At 41.6% G+C, this 18,707-nt stretch overlaps 2 protein-coding genes across 4 annotated transcripts in view; one reads left to right on the forward strand and one right to left on the reverse strand.

Moving 5' to 3' along the window:
* Wdr92 (WD repeat domain 92) overlaps positions 1–4,195 on the reverse strand; it is a 48,622-nt gene extending 44,427 nt beyond the window's left edge. The window contains exon 1 of one of the 3 annotated variants that reach the window (XR_003849667.1): positions 3,931–4,195. Coding sequence is in view for 1 of the 3 variants with exons in the window: in XM_008833829.3 (XP_008832051.1) it covers positions 3,931–4,113 (183 nt within the window). In the remaining 2 variants the exon portion in view is untranslated. The remainder of the gene's footprint in view (positions 1–3,930) is intronic. The other 2 variants (XM_008833829.3, XM_029563930.1) reach the window with 2 other exon arrangements.
* A 257-nt stretch (positions 4,196–4,452) lies between these two features.
* Pno1 (partner of NOB1 homolog) lies at positions 4,453–14,313 on the forward strand. Its single transcript, XM_008833828.3, has 7 exons — positions 4,453–4,726; positions 4,992–5,141; positions 7,823–7,906; positions 9,017–9,077; positions 9,283–9,400; positions 13,276–13,346; positions 13,998–14,313. The coding sequence occupies exons 1-7, from the start codon at positions 4,532–4,534 to the stop codon at positions 14,063–14,065; spliced, it is 747 nt and encodes a 248-aa protein (XP_008832050.1). The 5' UTR covers positions 4,453–4,531; the 3' UTR covers positions 14,066–14,313.
* The last annotated feature ends 4,394 nt before the right edge of the window (positions 14,314–18,707 follow it).

The following is an 18,707-nucleotide window of genomic DNA, read 5'->3' on the forward strand; positions in this document are numbered from 1 at the left end:
ATATAAATGTGTCTCGTTGTAAAAAAGAAAATCCCAGGGAGCGCGGGGAAAAAAAGGGAAACCCTTGCAAAAAAAAAAAAAAAAAAAAAAAAAAAAAGAAATACCCAAATCCAAATAATTTGGAGAAAATTATTCAAAACAAAATTTAGCATATATCAATAGATACTAAAAGGATAGCTTACTTGACCTAGCTTTTTACTGGTTTTTGGTATGTGATCTGTCAGCATGATTAAAGAGGCTCACCATCAACAACTGCCACGAGAACTATTTTTGTTCTGAGGGTGGGTCTAGGGCAGCTTGTCAGTATTTTCTCCTCCATATCCTGGCACTACTTAATTAACATTAAAAGGTTTAGTCAACCAAATGCTAACAAGCAGTAAATTCAGAAGCACAGGAGCTAAAAAAGCAAAGCTTTATTAGATTACCAACTTTTATAAGTATCCTCAACCATGATTTCACTTCTCAGAGCCATCTCTGTCCTTATGGTACCTTTGTGCATATCAGAAAAATGTTGTTACTTTATAAGTTGAAGTCTCACACATGGCAGGCTTGATGAAGTGAGGAGCAGTTGGCCAGAAATCTTTATGTGACTTGATCAGTTTGTTGGCTCTGTCCATTCCTACCCATTCTATTTAGTAATAAGATAAAGGGCAATAACAACCAAGGCTAATTTGTTCCTTTTACATGTTATTTTGAGTATAAAGACTTTGAAACATATATATATTTACTAGTGTTTTAGTAAATAATCTATTTGGTCCAATGGTTCTTAACCTTGGTACTCATTAGAATCAGTTATTAAATTTTCAAACTTCTAGAGGTGGGAGCAAAGCACAAATGTTTTATAAACATTCATATAGACTGTGAGGTGTTCGGCCCTAACATATCTACAATGTAACGCTCTAAGGCTCAGAGAACATTGCAAAAGAGGGTATAGAAATAGTAAGAGCCGGAGAGACAGCTGCTGCTAGTTAAATGCATTCTAGACCTGATAGGGAAGCTGCACCAATGACATCTCCATGGTGTGGGAGTCTCACAAGGTCTGCATCATGATAAAACCAGTTGACGCCAAAGTGGATGGAGGGAATGTCATGGGGAGAGGGGGTCCCACCTCAAGATGAAGAGCTACATACGGGCAATCAATGGATGCTGAGGGAGGGAGAATCTGTTTTCTCTAGGGACAAGCTCCTGAGAGGTTATCTAATCCCAAGTGGGAAGCCCTAAACATAGGTACACAGGAGTACTGCTAAATGGACTCTGTGCCTTATTTATGTATATATTTATTTATGTTTGTATGTATGCATATTTGTAAATGTATGTATATATGCATATGTGACAGCAGTGATCAAAGAGGACAAGAAATTGGGAGGGTGTGGTGGGACATGGAAGGAGCTGGAGGGGAACTGCAATGGATGGAAATAATGCAGAGATGATCCTCGGGTATGAAATTCTCAAAAAATATAATTAAAAAAATGCACACACACAACATCAACAAAACACATTCAGATGATTTTGACTCATGGTGAAATGTGTATTTAACCTACATTTTTTTTATCCTGCACCACCCCAACAAAATACAGTAAGTTCTGAAAAGTATTTTGTTCTTAATTTATTTGCTTCTTAGAGTAGGCTTTTTAGAAGGAATGTATCTTTCAAAAATCATTGGTTCTTTTCTAGCACAGAACCTCTAGACAACAGTTCTAGTAATTCATAGCTATAAAAGGAGTCAATGGAGCACAGTGTAAACAGAAAAGCAGTTATTTCTCAGGTTCTGATTCTGCGTTCTTTTCTGTTCCCTATCTGTACTTTCTAAATGTTTCTTAAGAACACATATTACTTTCACTAAAAAAGCCAACATTTAGGGGATGGAGAGATGGCTCAGCAGTTAAGAACACTGGTTGTTCTTGCAGAAGACCTGGGTTCGAATTCCAGCACCCACATGGCAGCTAACAACTGCCTGTAACTCTAATCCCAGGGGACCTGACAGCCTCTTCTGAACTCCGCAGGTATTGCATGACACAGATGCACTAACCTACATGCAGGCAATACACGCATATACATAAAAAAAAAAATTTAAAAAGGATAACATTTAAAATTTTGCTGGAATTCTTCAGAAATCAGAAGAGCACTATTTCACTTGGAGGAGTAACTGTATTACTAAAATGTATACAAATCATAATTCTTGGGAAAACAGTCACAAGTCTATAGATGCTGTATGGTTGAGTGTCAACTGCTAGTTCTTCCTAATACTTCACTTACGTTTCTGTTATTTTAATGTTTCCCATGTTCTTATCCCCTACCCCACAAGTTGACTAATGGTCCTTAAACCAATATTTTAAGATTCCAAATTCATTCACTATTCTTTTAGAAAATAGAGTGGATGATCCGAAGAAATCACACTGAAAGGACTGTCCTTACTCATCAGCTTACAGTCTAGAGATAAATGGCACAAAATGCTTATGTATGGAGCAGATGCAAAGCACTACAGGGGTACAGTGTAAAGAAAGGTTACTTTCTGTAGAGATCAGGAAGGGTTTCATACATCAGATAATCTGAATTAGCCAGTGGAACAGCAGCAGGTGACTGGGAGATAAGTGATGAAGAACATCAGAAAGGCAGAAAAGAACAAGCCAGGTCTAGAAACTCCAAGTAGAGTGCCTAGCTACAGTACAAACTAAACAAGAAAATGGGCTCTGAGGAATTCCACCGTGGGATGCTGTTCATTACTTCCTCATGGGAGCATCCTTTACCTACGCCCTGACCTCCCTCAAGTCAATTCTCAAATAGCTGCTGATGCCTGGGGTTCTTAACCATCCTTGAACTTACCGATTAACAACTCTGAACACCTCATCATGACTGATCCCTTGTATTGGCCAACCCAAATTAAAATATTTAAAAATTGTAACCACCTATACAACTGTTAGTTATTAGCACTGTGGCACAAGCCTGTAATCTCAACCCTCTGGGAACATGAGTCATGAGGATCAGTCCTGCTGGACAGCACAGCAGGACCTATCTCAAAAAAAAAAAGAAAAAAGAAAAAAAGTAAATGGTATTTATTAACACTATTATGTATATGGTTCCTTGGCGGTCTTTACAAACCTTGCAAATCTGGTCTTGCAACATCCTCTTAAAAGTCCAGTGATGTCTGGTTTTCCTTTTTTTTTTTTGAAAAGGCATAAATCGTTTAAATGCCTTACAGATCTTGTAACCTTCCCTCCTTACTCCACTTGTGCGCCTTTTCAGATTTTTTTTTAAGAAAAGATCTCACTTTTTCTGTGAGCCCTAGCCAGCTTCGAACAAGGATCCCTATGCCTCTGCCTCCCCAATATACTGTGATTAAAGACATGCGCCAGCACACCTGGGTTTTGTTTTGTTGTTTTACTTTGTTTTCCTTTTAAACTAATAAACTATCTCCCACCACCGTCACTGAACTTCTACATGCTAGTTCTTCTGGAAACAGCTTACTCTATCCTTGGTTTGGCCTGGTTAGCTTCTACATCTGTTTTTACTCTCAAGGATCTGTGTACTAGAAAACTGTTCTCGATTTACATTTATGCATTCTAGTGTGATTGACTATTTAACTGATTATCTTCCCTCAACAGAAAAAAAACTGCAAGAAATCGCTGACATTTCCTTTCACAGGTTTGGGTCTATCAACTGAATACAGACTGGCAATCTTAGCGTCACTTCCCAGAAACCTCGCTCTGGACTCTGTGGGGGGGTTGGGGGCGGCAGGAAGAAAAGGGGGGGTCCCGCACCTGGGTACTATCCTCAGGTGAGAATCTGGGACGCACAAGTTTTAAATCCGAAGCATTTCTCACTTCGCACTCTTCAGTCCCGCTGGTCGAAGTCTGCGGCACTGAGGAATGCAGGGCCCGGAGCAGACACATGCTAGGCACGTGCCAAACACAGACCGCAGCGTGCACCCACCTCCCGCAGCAGCTTCAGGTCCCCGCGCTGGATCTCGTACAGCTGGATGACGCCGGTTCCCCGGGCGAAGTTGCCCATCGTCACGAACTTGGCGCTGCAAGGCACCCATTTGCAGTCGAACACCGTGTAGTTGAGGCCCTTCTGAATGTGTGCGATGATCTGCGGCTTCTCGAAAGCCGACATGGTGCGGACGCCAACAAATCCCTCGCCTGGAAACCGGACTGCAAACAGTCTTTCCGGGCCTCGCTCCACCCGCCGCGCTCGACCAGGAAGTAGTTCCCTGCGACGATGCCGGATGCGCTCCATGGCTCTCGCCAGCCGTTTCTCCATAGACGGTTCGAGCGGCATCACCGGCTTTCACCAAGACGTTCTCACACAGACACTAAGAGGCGGGGACGGCCGGGACACCGGTGTGCGGCCGCAGCGCGAAGCTAGGAAGGAGGCATCTAGTAGGACAGTCCGACCAATCCCGCCTCAGGCCCCAGTCGGGGCCCTCAGAAGAGGGCGGGCCCTCCGGGTGATTGGCGGAGGCTGGCGCACGCGCGATACGCGCTCGCACATGTTGGGTAGGACTCGCGGTTCGCTTTAGGCCGTGGCAGAAATGGAGACGGAGAGCGCCGCTGCGGTTGACGGTTTCACCCCGCTGACGCGCAGAGGGGGCCGGCGGGCGAAGAAGCGACCGGCGGAGCAGCCAGACGCTGCGGGGCAGGACGCAGACACCGGCCGCATGGACGTGGAGGCAGCCAGGCCGGCGAAGAGGCCGGCCTTCCCTCCGCTCTCGGGGGACAGGCTGCTGGTACGAGCCGGGTCGGGAAGGCAGTTGTGGGTGCACCGGCCGCTGGTGCAGGCCGGACCGGGCCAGGCAGGCCGCTGGTAACGAGGCACCTGCCGCTGATACGGGTCGGGCCGTGCCGGGCTCGGAAGGCCCTCAGCCCCAGCGCGCCTCTGGCTTCTCTGCCGAGAGATCCTCTGTCAAGGAATCCTCCTGAAGCTCATTGGGGGTCAGTTCTCATTCTTGAGCTCCAGACGTCGCCTGAGTTCCCCTGTGTGTTTTATTGCAGAGTGGGACAGAAGAAACAAGGAAAATTCCAGTCCCAGCTAATAGATACACGCCGCTAAAAGAAAACTGGATGAAGATATTTACTCCTATTGTAGAACACTTGGGACTTCAGATACGCTTTAACTTGAAATCAAGGAATGTGGAAATCAAGGTGAGGAGAGCCTCTCAGCCATTTCCAGATGGACCAATCTTTCTCCTTCAAAAATGAAAATAGGGGCTGGAGAGATGACTGAGTGGTTAAGAACACTGGTTGTACTTGCAGAAGACCCGGGTTAGAATCCCAGCACCCACATGGCAGCTAACAACTGCCGGTAACTGCGGTCCGAGGGGATCCAACAGCCTCTTCTGGCCTCCGCGGGCTTTGCACAACACGGGTGCACTTACCTGCATGCAGGCCATACACGCATGCGCATAAAATAAATTTTTTAAAAAAATGAAAATAAATGCATACATTTTAACTTAATTAGAGCTTATTCTGTTAAATGGCTTCTGTTTTTTAGTATAGTGGGTTTGAACTTACCAAGCTGTTTTGATAAATTTAAATCTTCAAAACTGCATTCAAGAAAAAATACTAGCTGAATTCCTAAATTGGTTCTGTGATCACAGCAAAATAATCCTTATCCTGTGCGTGTCTTTTATAATGTTCTATGTTGAACTGATGAAAGGTGGAGAATAGTGCATGGATGTACATTAACTGTGCAGTACATGTGTTATGTATATTAATGTTCTTTTGCATGAAATCTGTTTTTGAGAAAATTATGTATCTCTATACATATATGTGTATTTTTCATTCCAAGGTGTCAGTCCAGGACTTAGACTTTTGGGGGGAGTTGGGGGATGGGTTGGGTTTTTTGAGACAAGGTCTTCCTGTAGCCGCAGTGTAGACCAGACTGACTTCCATCTCACAGAGATCTTCCTGCTTCTGCCTCTGAAGTGCTGGGATTAAAGGCGTGCGCCACAACACACCACACCCAGCAGGATTTAGACATTTAAACTAAATTCATTTTGGATTTCTTTTCTGGTTGCTAATTTTGTACTGGAATCAATTAATACTGTTTTCCTTTCTGTGGATTTTCATACAGTCAACTGTCAGGGTTAAACTTAGTGGGTTAATGGACAATAATAATAATGGAACAAAGATGCAGTAGTACTTTAAATAGTAACGTTTGAAGTACAGAATGACAGGAGAGAGGCTCTGTGCTGCCACTTTTTTGTGCAATGCCAGATTACTTTTCCCAGATCACAGGGCTTCTGTTGATATTCTGGCATGCTCAGCATTTGTAAGGGATAAAAACTAAGTGTTTGACTGAGTGCTTTCTAAGTAGGAGGGAGACCCAGTCAGAAGTTCTTCCTCGCCATTTTTTTATGTTCATACACTGGTGACTTTGCTCTGATGGTCTTTTCCACTCTCTTTGACTGCAGTTCCAGTCAACTTCCAAGGTCTAGCTCAAGCTCTTTCTCCTTTATGTTTATCAGCTTATTTTGTGCTTAGCTGTGTTATTTATTGCAGAATCTTCAATTTGTATTTTTAGTGTAGTGATAATTTGATGAGTACTATATCATTTGAACTTCAGGGTAACCCTGTGATGGAGATATCCCCTATAGATATGAAGAAAGAGGGGAAACTTGTGCCTTGACCACAGTCATCAGGCTAACAATTGAATCTTGATGCTAGTAGGGAATACTCAGGATCTTCTACTGTGCCATCTTTATTTTATAGTTGAGAAAACTTAACTCTTAGAATATTTATGAAACTTGCCAAAAATCACATACAGGATAGGAACTAGGGTCTGTTTTTTTGTTTTGTTTTATTTTTTTTAATTTTTTATTTATTATTTTATGTGTATGAGTGTATTGCCTGCATGTATGTGAGTGCACTCGTGTTGTGCAATGCTGTGGAGGTCAAAAGAGGGCTTCAGATTCCCCAGGAACTGGAGTTAAGGATGGGTCATAGCCACCATGTGGGTGCTGGGAATCGAACCCTGGTCCTCTGCAAGAGCAGTCTATGCTCTTAACCTCTGACCCATCTCTCCAGCCCCTAGGGTCTGTTTTTAAATATAAAAATCTAAAGACACTATCCTGCTAAACAGTAGTTCATGGTTTTAAATTTGTCAAGTGTACAATCTCCAAATGAATTGTAAATTTGCATGGGAGACTAGAAGGAATAGTTTTGAAATTAGACCTGTGTTTGGATCTTCATCTATTCAGTTTTTAGAACTTTAGTTTCCTCATGTATAAAAGTGTTTAAATTACCTGACATTCAAGATTGTCAAGATGTAAAGCATATTATTCACAGTTGTGAGCATTTATGAATAACAGTTATTTCTGTACTTACCAAGTAATTACTTGCAGGATTCCTACTTAGGCTAGTCTTGATTTTCCCATCAGTATCAGGCATGCAAGTAGTTAGGATTAGAGTTGTTGATTTGGGAAATAACATGTTAATGTTCATTTCAGATAGAACATTAGGCCAAGAAGACTATGTTGATGAAGGAGAAAGAACCACCAGCCTAGACATGAGAGAGGGATGGAGTGAGTGTGTGCCACTGGACGATGCTAGAGAGGTGTCGCTGCTACCTTAGAGTGATCAGATAGTACGTTTAGTCACATGAGAAGATTTGGATAGAATAGCCCAGTTTAGGAGCTTGGAAGGTTCTGTTCTACAAATTAAAGATAGTGCTTATCTCACCTAAAAGGGTGGTCTTACAGATGATATTGGGAAAGGGGGATTGGCAGTGAAAGAAATTATCATGGAAAGATAATTTTTAGTACTTGGTTAAAATACTTTTTTTTTCATTTTCTCTATATTTACTACCCTTTTTTTTTTTTCAGACTTGTAAAGACACTAAGGATGTCAGTGCTCTGACAAAAGCAGCTGATTTTGTAAAGGCATTTGTTCTTGGATTTCAGGTGGAGGTGAGTGATTTGTAGGAATGACTTTTACAATATGGATGTAATCTAGACTTTTACCTAACCTTACAACCGTAAAGTTACTGGTTGTAATGTAAACAAGCTCATAGAGCCATGTGCTCCTCTTGTGACCTGGGCATATGACCTTAATCCCTCAGAACCCTTCCTTGCCCTCTACCCGAGATAGTGTATGTGTGTATGCATGCATATTTTACAAATCAAAGTGCATGTGATTTTCTCATTATAAACTGAGAAAAATTGAGAAATGTCTGTTTGTAATTATGTGTGGTAGATCTAGAGATCAAAGGGCGCAAGATTCTCTGATATAATAAGTGGGTCCTGACTTCTACTTCCCCATTTCATGCTGGAGATATTGTTTCAATTAAAGAATGAACAAAGCCCTTGCTTGAGAGCACAGTTCTAAGAAATCTGAAGGAACAGGCTCTCAGCAGTTCATGTCTACTCTTGGCCTTAAAATTGATGCTAAAGAGTCAGGCTTTTTCTTATTAAGGCATAATTGCTATGTGGCTTAGAAACACCATGGTGTTTTACTGAGATTTCACAATACACAGTGTGAAGATTTCAAAATACACTATGTAAAGCTGGAGAGATGGCTCAGGAGTTAAGAACACTGGCTGTTTTTACAGAAGAACTGGGTTTGAATCCCAGCACCTACATGGCAGCTAACAACTGTCTGTAACTGCAGTTCTAGGCTGTCCTCCAGCATTGCACGACATGGGTGCACTTACATACATGCAGACAATACACTCATACACATAAAAATATTTTTTAAATACTCAAATGTTTGAAAAATGACCAATCTATTGAAATGTCCACACTGTTTATTTTTGGCACAGGGGACAGAAGAGGCTGTTGGATCCCCTGGAACTGCAGTTACAAACAGTTGTTAGCTGCTGTGTGGATGCTGGGATTCGAACCCACGTCCTCCTCAAGGGCATCCAGTGGTCTTAACTGCTGAGCCATCTCTCCAACCCTAACATTTGAGTTTTACAGCTGTTGGATTTGTGAACTTCAGTTGCTCAGCACTTTCTGAGTCGCTCTATGTCAGGTGTCATAAGTGAAAAGATTTTCACAGTGTTTACTCTCATTTTCTAGGATGCACTTGCCCTTATCAGGCTGGATGACCTCTTCCTAGAGTCTTTTGAAATTACAGATGGTGAGCATGTGGTGCTCTTTTGTGTTTCTGACTTTGTATTATGTGAGGTTTCTTGATTTTCTGATAGCATCAATTGAGCTGTGTTATTAGCACTTTAAAGGATATGTGTTTTTAGTTTCATTCAGTAGGGAAATTCAGTTAAACTTTGTATGAAGGGAGATAGTGGGCTCGGGTAGCTTGCCACCGAGGTCTTGCTTTTCTTTAGTTAAGCCCCTAAAGGGAGATCACCTGTCAAGAGCAATAGGAAGAATCGCTGGCAAAGGAGGAAAAACCAAGTTTACTATAGAGAATGTGACACGGACACGGATTGTTTTGGCAGATGTGTAAGTATCTGATCTTGAGAAAATTGTTATGATTTATATTTGATTTTGTTTGTTTCAAAAAAGTCATAACAGTTATATTTGCCAGGCATGTTTTTTTCCTGCTCCTGGGGATGGCTGGTCAAGTGTTCAACCATTGAACTTTGCCAGTGTTCGATAGTTGTATTTTATGCCTATTCTTGCCACTGGGTATTTGTGGGTATATGATTCTAGATGAATTTTCACTAGTGTTAAACGGATCGTTTATGAAGCCCTGCGCCTCTAGCTGAGGAGCTGTGGTAGTTGAAGGCAGATGGGGTAGGAAGAGTAAGTTTTGTTTAGGAAAAGTGACCCCTGGTAGACTACCTGTGCTCCAGTGGATGGTCTTACGTCCATGTGCATATGGACAGTACTGACTGGAGTCAGTGGATTCTAAAAAGAGGATATGATTGGCCAGGCGTGGTGATGCACACCTTTAATTGCAGCGCTTGGGAGGCAGAGGCAGGCAGATCTCTGTGAGTTCAAGTCTGGCCTGGTCTACATAGTGAGTTCCAGGACAGCTGGGGCTACAGGGGACAAAAAAAAGGATGTGGGGGGTTGGAGAGATGGGTCAGTGGTTAAGAGCACTGGCTGCTCTTGCGGAGAACGTGGGTTCAGTTGCCAGTACCATATGGCAGCTAACAACCATCAGTAACTCCAATTCCAGAGGACCCAACCCCTTTTGCTGGCCTCATGGGCAGTGCGTGCACATGATGTACTTACTTACATGCAGGCAAAACTCTCATCTGCATAAAATAAAACAAATTAAAAAAAAAAAGACATGAATTTGGGAGAGAAATGTGGAGGGGTCTGGGAGGAGTTAAAGGGAGAGGGATGGATATGTATATACATGCATGAAATTCTTGGCATAAGAAAAAAACATTTTAATTATCTGAACTTAAGTATTCTGAGGATTATCAGGGGCTTCTGAATGACTTAAGTAGGACTGGCCTTTTTGAGTTCATCTTCCAAAACATTTTCATTATGTTCTGTACAACTGTTAGGAGCTAAGTCCACCACATTTTCAATTTCTGTTCACATCCCCTTTATCTTCTTGCTTTAAATACACTTATGTGTATGTGGGTCAGCAGAGTCAGTTCTCTCCTGCCACCTTGTGGGATCAAGGGTCTTGAGACTTGGGTCCTGGGACTTGGGTCACCAGCCAATATTCTTGCTAAAACCCACTTCTCAAATGGTAACCAGTTTTTATCTACATGAACTTCTGGAACTGCAGAAAGGTCCCTTCTTGGCGCCCCATGCCACCAACTCCAGATCATTCCTCACCCTAAAATCTTCAACTTTAAATCTAGCTCTCTTCATTTAAAAAAATATTTTGCATCTTAAAATCCACTCTCTTCTGACTGTATCTCTTACTACTCCATCTTGCTATAATCTTCAGTTGTCATCAAAGAACATCCTTGAAGATGTTTGTTAGCTCCTGGCTTGCTGACTCTGGGCACTCCCCTCGTAGTTCCTAATAATTTCCACATCTGTGAGATGATTACCTCCAATATTCTAGCCTCTTGAGTCCTTGTCTCATCTTAAGCCCACATCATCTGTTTTTTTTAATTGACGTATGACTGTTTAACAGCTTTTCACTCAGTATGCAATATTCACCTTCCTTTTGTGAAAGGTGTGCTCTCCTACACAGAGTACAGATTATACACTTGAAAGGACCTTTCAGTGCCGCTTCAAACACCTTTTCCTTGCACTCCCCCTAATGACTCAATGGATTCCCTTGAGATTCTATTCAATCTTCCCTTTACATAATTTTTAGTAGTGATTCTAAGTATTTCTTTCATTGCTGAGAAGAAAGCTACCATTACTGAAATTTCCTTGACTAACAACCTATGCTGGAATTTTGGTTGGCTTGATCTTGTGCACGTCTTACACAAGCAACACAGCCAGTGTGAATTCATGAGTACAGCAGCCATGTCCTATCCGGAAGACACTGCTTTGCAGCAGTCCTTCCCAGCCTCTGGCGCTTATCTTTCCAACCTCTCTTCATCGTTCCCTGAGCCATGTGGATGTGATGTAGATGCCCCATTTAGGAATCATCACTTGATAATTCTCATTCTTTGCATGCTGACCAACCCTGAGTTTCTGGATTAATTGCCATCCACTGCAGTAAGAAGCTTCTCTGATGAGAATGAGAAGTGCCACTAAATCTCTGGTATCCAGATAAGTATTTTGAAGGCAATTTGGTGCTATGTTCATTTAGCAGAATAATAAACTACTAAGTCTTGTGACCTCCCCAGCCATAGGTTCTTAGCCAGATTTGCAGTACTAGGAATGAGTTCTGTCCTGTAGAGTGGTCCTTAAAACCAGTCAGGAAGCAGTTGCTTACTCCCATAACATTCCTACCACTCCTGCACCAGTGAGCCTGTTGATCATTACCGTAACTAGCAAGGTTCACAGCTAGGTAAGACTGTTGATCACTTTTCCTTCAGCAGCCTGTTTCAGTATGTTCTGGCACTAGGAAAGCTAGCCAGTAGGAAGTTCCTAGGTCAGTACCAGCTTGATTTCTTCATGTGTATTTGACCAAAGTGTGTGGTGTCTAGCATAGCAGTAGAGTCTTACTGTCAAGTTCTGGGAGGTAACCAAGAGCAGTGGCAATATCCTACACTGTTTTTGGGGCCTGTGGGGGAACCCCCTCAGACCAATAACTTGAAGAACAGTATCCGACACCTACCTCTGGGACTGGGCTTTTTGGCTTTTTGTTTGATTCTTCTTCCAACCCCCATAAAAACTCATATTCTCTCTCTCTCTCTCTGTGATTTTTTTTTTTGGTCCTTTAGAGACAGGGTCTCCCTGTAGCCCCTGCAGGCCTGGAACTCACTATGTAGGCCAAGCTGGCCTTGAACTCAGAGATCTGCCTGCCTCTGCTGCCCAAGTGCTGGATCTAAAGGAGTGTGCCACCATGCCTGGATGGATGGAGATATATAGATATATAGATATAGATATGGAATCTTCTAAAATCCTAGGTTTTCATGGAAAACTTTGCCATTTAAGTTGAAAAATGTTATAATCGGTGTTTGTTAGTCTGAGTATTCAGTGAGCAGCTATATTGGCCTTAGACAGCTTCCTTGATCTCTGCATCCATTGTTATGGCTTCATCCTTCCATCCTTATCCCCAGGATGGAACCCAGGGCCCCACACATACTCAGCAAGTATGTCTACCCAGGCTACATCCCTAGTCCGAAGTCTCTTGATTTCTTCCTTCCTGTACAGTGGGACTAATACCTACTTGATAAGGCTCTTTTGATGGTGACGTGAGAGCACAAATAAAAATGTTTGCTGGATAGTACCAACTATTGACCAGTAATCTTTTTTTTTTTTTTTTTCTCATTTTCATTTATGTCAGGGTGGGTGAGTTGTGTGCCACAGCCCCTGTGGGGCTTGGTTATCTCATACAATGGAAGTCCTAGGAATTGAGCTTAGGTCATTAGGTTTGGCAGCAAGTGCCTTTGCTCACTGAGCCATCTTACCCTGCCTTTAACCAGGAATCTGGCAGTAGTAGCACATGCCTATAACCTCAGCACTCAGGAAGCAAAGATAGGAGGATCACTGCATGTTTAACACAGCCTGGGCTACATTGCAAGACCCTGCCAACTAAAAGAAAAATTCTTAATTTATTCTTGTCTTTTCTAATAATTTTTATGGGGTGTGTATGTGCACATGTACACCATGAAAGTCACTTTCGGAAGTGACCTTAGGGCACTTAGAAAGCCATGCAGCCATTATCCCTGCCTCCAGTTTAGAATCTTGATCTATTACAATTTCCCTGTGTTTTTAGATTACCAGATTTGCATAAGGAAACTGCTTTTTGTGACTAACCTGTCTCGCTTTGCCTTTTTCAGGAAAGTTCACATTCTTGGCTCATTTCAGAACATCAAGATGGCAAGAACTGCCATTTGCAACCTCATCTTAGGTAATAGCCATTTATTTCTTTGGTGTTTTCTCTGGAAAGATTAGGGAGTGCTGGAATTTAAACCACATTTGCAAAGCAGTTTACAGTGGGAGTTGGCAGGTGTGGGCCTAGATAAAAAACTTAGATTGAGTTTATTTGCTAGTGAAGAGAGTTTATTGAGTAGCATCATTTAAATCTCTATTGCATGCTCTTCAAAATAGCTGATAACATTACATTTCAGGATCAGCAGAAAGAGGGCTGCTGAATACAGTTTAATTATCCATTTAATCTCAGTTATAGAGTCATATCAACTTGCTCAGAAAAACTTGAGATGCTCTACCAGTGTTCAGGTCTGGCTGCTTGGCTTTTTTGAAATACTTGTACAACTTGGTGTCATTGAGAACTTTTGGGTATGATGTATGGGTCTTTTAGTGCTTTTAGAAGGACCTAATTTCACACGCCTTTAATCCCAGCACTCAGGAGGCAGTCAGGAGGATCTCTGTGAGATCGAGACCAGCTTAGTCTACATAGGGAGTTCCAGGTGGGCTGGGACTGTGGGAGACCCTGTCAAAAAAAAAAGTCCCTGTTTTTAATAGATCCCGTTCTATGTAGTTTCTATGTGTTTGAGTGTATTTATATGTACAGGCTGCTTTTCTTTTTTGCTTAAAACAGGAAATCCTCCATCAAAGGTTTATGGCAACATTCGAGCTGTGGCTAGCAGATCAACAGATCGGTTTTGATTTTCGTCTTTGGACTTTAAAGAAAAAGACCTTCCACTTTGCAGATGTTCACATAAAACCACATGAAGAATTTTTCAGCGACTTTATGCTCAGGTCTCTTCCTTGGTTTTCAGCCAGAAGCATAAACAGAAAGGAAAGGTTTAACAGCAATTATACTTTAAATACTGTCTCCCTATATGAAAACGATGCTTATTTTTGCATTATTTTATATGGAAGGAACTCACTTCATTAAACATATTACTTAGATACGTTTTCTTGTGTGTCTCAAAATTGCTAACCAAAATGTTGTGATGATGGGACGCTTAGGAAATTCATGTAGTAACTAAAAGAAGCAGTACTCTTTCATTTTTGAGTCAGAATCTCACTATGTACCTCAGGCTGGCCTCAAACTTGTGGTCTGCTGCCTCAACTCCCAAGTGCCAAAATTACAAATGTATGTCATCATACCCAGCTTAGAGTTTTATTACACTTGTTTTCTCTACCAGTGATTAGTCCTACCGTCTAAACTGCTTTGTACCTTCTATCAGATTGGAACAGAAAATCCAACTGGAAATTGCTCAAGTATCTCAATATAGGTAATTTTTAACCCTTTGGCAATGTGACAGCAAGGAAAGACATGTGATGTTAATATCAAGTCTCTATACTCATGCCTTGTTGAAAAGAGGAATGTGTTGGGGATCCTTATTCTGCTTTGAGCATTTAAGAAGTACTGACCCACCTCAACCCCCCCTCCCATTATTTACTTAGATTCAGAATTATGACTGTTGCTACCATGTACTTTTCAAGGAAATGAGGTCCCTAGCTTTAATTACCTTTTCAAAGTACTTGGTCTGAAATACATCTTGGCTAGGTAGCCATAAATGCTTTGTGTTGATTTCTAAGGAACTGAGGAAGAAAGTTAACATAATTCTGCCTGAGAAAGGTTGGATCCTCAATGTTACAGTGAAATGTTTGAGTATTTCCCTTTTACATATCATCTTTGTAGTTAAAATGATCAGTAAGACAACAAAGATTTCCCTAGCAGCTACAAAAGTATCAGGCCCTTTTAAATTGTTTGTATTACTCCCTCATGTATTATTTGGCATTTGAAGGGGAGACAAAAATATCAGAATTGACTCACTCTTAGAATATGTATGAATGAAGAAAAAATACTGTCACCTTCGTAGTTATTGATCCTAACCGGTTACCTGAATCAGATCACTCCCTTCTCTAGTGCAGAAGCACTATCCTAATCCTACAAACCCTGTCCATGTTTCTGTGACAGTACCATGCTGTTGGGCTTGCCTGTCATCCTAAGGCTGCCTGGCCTTTTATAATAACTCTTCCAAATACATTTTACTTATTGATAGGTACATTGTCTAGCTTATAGGTCTGAAATAGGTAAGAATTCCTTAAGTAAAGCTAATGGAGAATTTGGGATTTCCTAATACCAGAAGAGTGGGGCTGCAGCTATCAAGCTGCCCAGCATTAGGATGACTATTGAGTATGTGAGGAGCAGATCCAATTTGTGATCCTAGATTCATTATGATTGGAGCGCATGCTTCAGGTTACATCAATGAAAGTACTCAGTCAACATACATGACCATTCTGTGTTTCAGCATACTGTAACATGCATGATACTTGTCTTATGAACACAGTTACTTATTTGGCTATAGAAACCACAATCTACAGGTTTCAAAGAACTTATCAAATTTATTTGGTTAACTGGTAGATTTTAGTGCCTATGGGGAAGTGAAAGACTTAAAAGCTACAGGAATGAGAATTTGAGAATGGGCAACATTTTTGAAGGCTAAGGACTAACATTTCAAGAGAGAAGCTTGAAAACCATTTTAAGTCCCGGAAACTACCCAAAAAATACTTTCTTTCACCATCTTGTCTATACCTTTCATACACATTTATAAATTCTTTTAAAATACATTTTCCATCTTAACCACTGTAATTGTGCACAGTCTAGTAAAAAGTTCGTTAATGTACAACCATCAAGACCATCTCCAGAATGTTCATCTTCTGCAACTGAAACTCTGTACTGATGTTTTACTTTAATATGTAAGTGCACCCATGCATGCAATGCCCCGAGGCTAGAAGAGGGCATTGTATCTCCTGAATGGCTGTTAGCCTCCTTGTGGTTGCTGGAAACCAAACCCAGGTCCTATCCAAGAGCAGACAGTGCTCCCAACCACTGAGCCATCTCCCTACCCTCGATGTCTATTCTTAAATGAGGGGAGCACAATAAAGACATGAAAAGACTTTATGATAACCTTTTTTGATTGTTAACCTAACAGGATTTTGACTCAACATGGAAACAATCCTCTAGGTTTGTCTCGCGAGATTTTCTAGTTAATTGACATAGTGTTGCCAGCAGTCCTGAACTGAATAAAAAGGAGCAAAGGGCTGCTGCTTCTGATTCCAAGTTGTGAACTAAGCTCTGGAGAACAGCAGGTGCTCTTAACCCCACTGAGCCCTCTCCAGTCCCTGTATTCTTTCCAACACTAATTCTTCATTTCTCATTGCCCTTGTTATGTACCATTCTGCTTGTCTCTGAATTTTATTACTCCACTAAAACCATAAAAGTGGAGTTACATATTACCTAACAACTTTCAGGGCTTTTATGTTACAGCATGTGTCAGAAATTTCCTTCCTCTTAGTGTTTACTCCTCATCTGTGGGTGAGGTGGGCTGCTTCCATACTTTACCTGCTGTTGTTATGAACTCGAGTCCCTGCTTTAATTTTTTTTTTTAATTTCCATTTTCACAGTGACTGCGCCATTGTGCATTCTGGGTGTCCATCCCCCACCTCCATCCTCTCCCATACTGGTTTCCCATCCTTTGGAGAACAATAATACATCTTAGTTGATAAGGTAGCCTATGGATGAATCTGGTTGATCGGGAGAAAGCACCAGGACACAGATAAAACTCCCATCAAAATAGTTTATTAGCAAATACATGGGACAGATTCCCTTCTGGGCAGGGAAAATGTCTGCCCAGGTCGTGAGCTGAGCTGGGGTCTTTTTATAGGTCTGCTTCTGGGGGGGTGCAGAAGGTGGGAAGATGTATTTTTTTTAATAGTTGGGGGAGGGCTATTAAAACCTGCCCTCTTTAGAGATCAAAGGGGAAGCCAGCTGTGTTGGCCAAACTGGAGAAAAGTCTGCTTCTCTTGACTTCAAAGACCAGAGTGCTTATCAACTTGGTTCCCTTCTCTCAGGGGCTTGAGAGGTCCAGGAGGCCCTGTTGGTGAGGGGGCGGGGCTATCTGAACCTTAACATTAATACTTAGGAACTTAATACTTAGGAAACCTCACTGTGAGTACCTCACTGTGACTTGAATTTGCATTCCCTTAATGACTAAAGCTGTTGAGCATCATTTCTTGTGCTTACTGGCCATTTGTTTTCTTTGCAGTGATGTCTATTCAGGTTCTTCAGTCCCTTTGTTAGTACAGTTTGTATTTTCTCCCACTCTTGAGTTGACATTTTACTCTGCATAGGTCTTGAATATTTTTCAGTATCTTTATTGAATTTTAGACCCCATCTGCATCCCATGCCACCATAGCTACCCCACTGGATTTCATTCATTGTCATGTATGTTGAGGCCTCGACTCAAGTTTGTGTCCCCAGATGTCCCTCAGTTTGAGTTCATTGACTGGAGCCTGGTTAGCCTGTTTAGGGTCACTTGCTTAAAAGACCAACTCTCTCTCACCCAGCTGCCAATAGTTCCTAGACTAGGTTGGGGCCTCCTGCCCTTTTCCCCCCAGTTCTATGCTGTTTTTCCCTCGGTTTCTAGTGCATGCCATCACCACTGCTGTAAGTTCATATGAGCAAGTTCCCAGCCGCCTGTCTGTGGTCATCTACCAACCCTACCAACCCTGGCTCCCCCACCCCACCGGCTTCTTCTGTAATGGTCCCTGAACCCTAGACGGCTGAGGTTTAATACAGGAGGTCTCTTAGGTCTTGAATATTCTTAAAATACTTGAAACCAGGTAGAGAAAAAGACCATGAATTTCCTTTATGTAGTTTTAGGGGTAACAGAATTATTCTTAGGGTCCTCTAAAGGAGTGACAGAATTCAGTGCATACTGAGACTAGTGCCAACATTGCAAATATGTATGTTATGGATGTAAAACATACTCAACATCCATAACTCCCATTTGGACTGAGGACATCATTTACTTGGCATAAGTATCTCAATTCTATTAATAGCACTGAACAGACACTGTAGTTATTGAATTAAACTCGGCTAATTTCCTTCTGTTGTACAGTTATAAAATTCTAATAAACATTTATATAAAAATCACAATCTGAACCTGGGGATGATGGCGCCTGCCTATAATTCCAGCACTCAGGAGGTTAAGGCAGGAAGATTACAAAATTTCAAGGCCAGCCTGGTTTACTGAAACCCTGTCAATGAAATAAAAATAGTTGGAATTACAGCCTATGTAATCCCAGAGCAACATACTAATTCATTAATGGACAAACACTGAAAGCTAGGTAATACTCTGAGCAGTAAGCAACAGGCACATCATTACCCCCGTGGAATGCTCTTTTAAATTCTATAACCAGAGAAGACAAAATACATTCGGAAGAGGATAAATGCTGTGAAATAAAGGAAATGAAACTTAGAGGAGACCCAACTAGATTTCCTCAAAGCATG

This window comes from Nannospalax galili, unplaced genomic scaffold (assembly GCF_000622305.1).
Source record: "Nannospalax galili isolate Female #2095 unplaced genomic scaffold, S.galili_v1.0 scaffold576, whole genome shotgun sequence".
Taxonomy (NCBI): domain Eukaryota; kingdom Metazoa; phylum Chordata; class Mammalia; order Rodentia; family Spalacidae; genus Nannospalax; species Nannospalax galili.

Coding starts and splice junctions, on each gene's coding strand:
- Pno1 (XM_008833828.3), top strand. CDS start 4,532: ATGGAGACGGAGAGCGCCGCTGCGGTTGACGGTTTCACCCCGCTGACG. Junction 9,401..13,275: donor CGGATTGTTTTGGCAGATGT/GTAAGTATCTGA, acceptor TGCCTTTTTCAG/GAAAGTTCACATTCTTGGCT. Junction 13,347..13,997: donor CATTTGCAACCTCATCTTAG/GTAATAGCCATT, acceptor TGCTTAAAACAG/GAAATCCTCCATCAAAGGTT.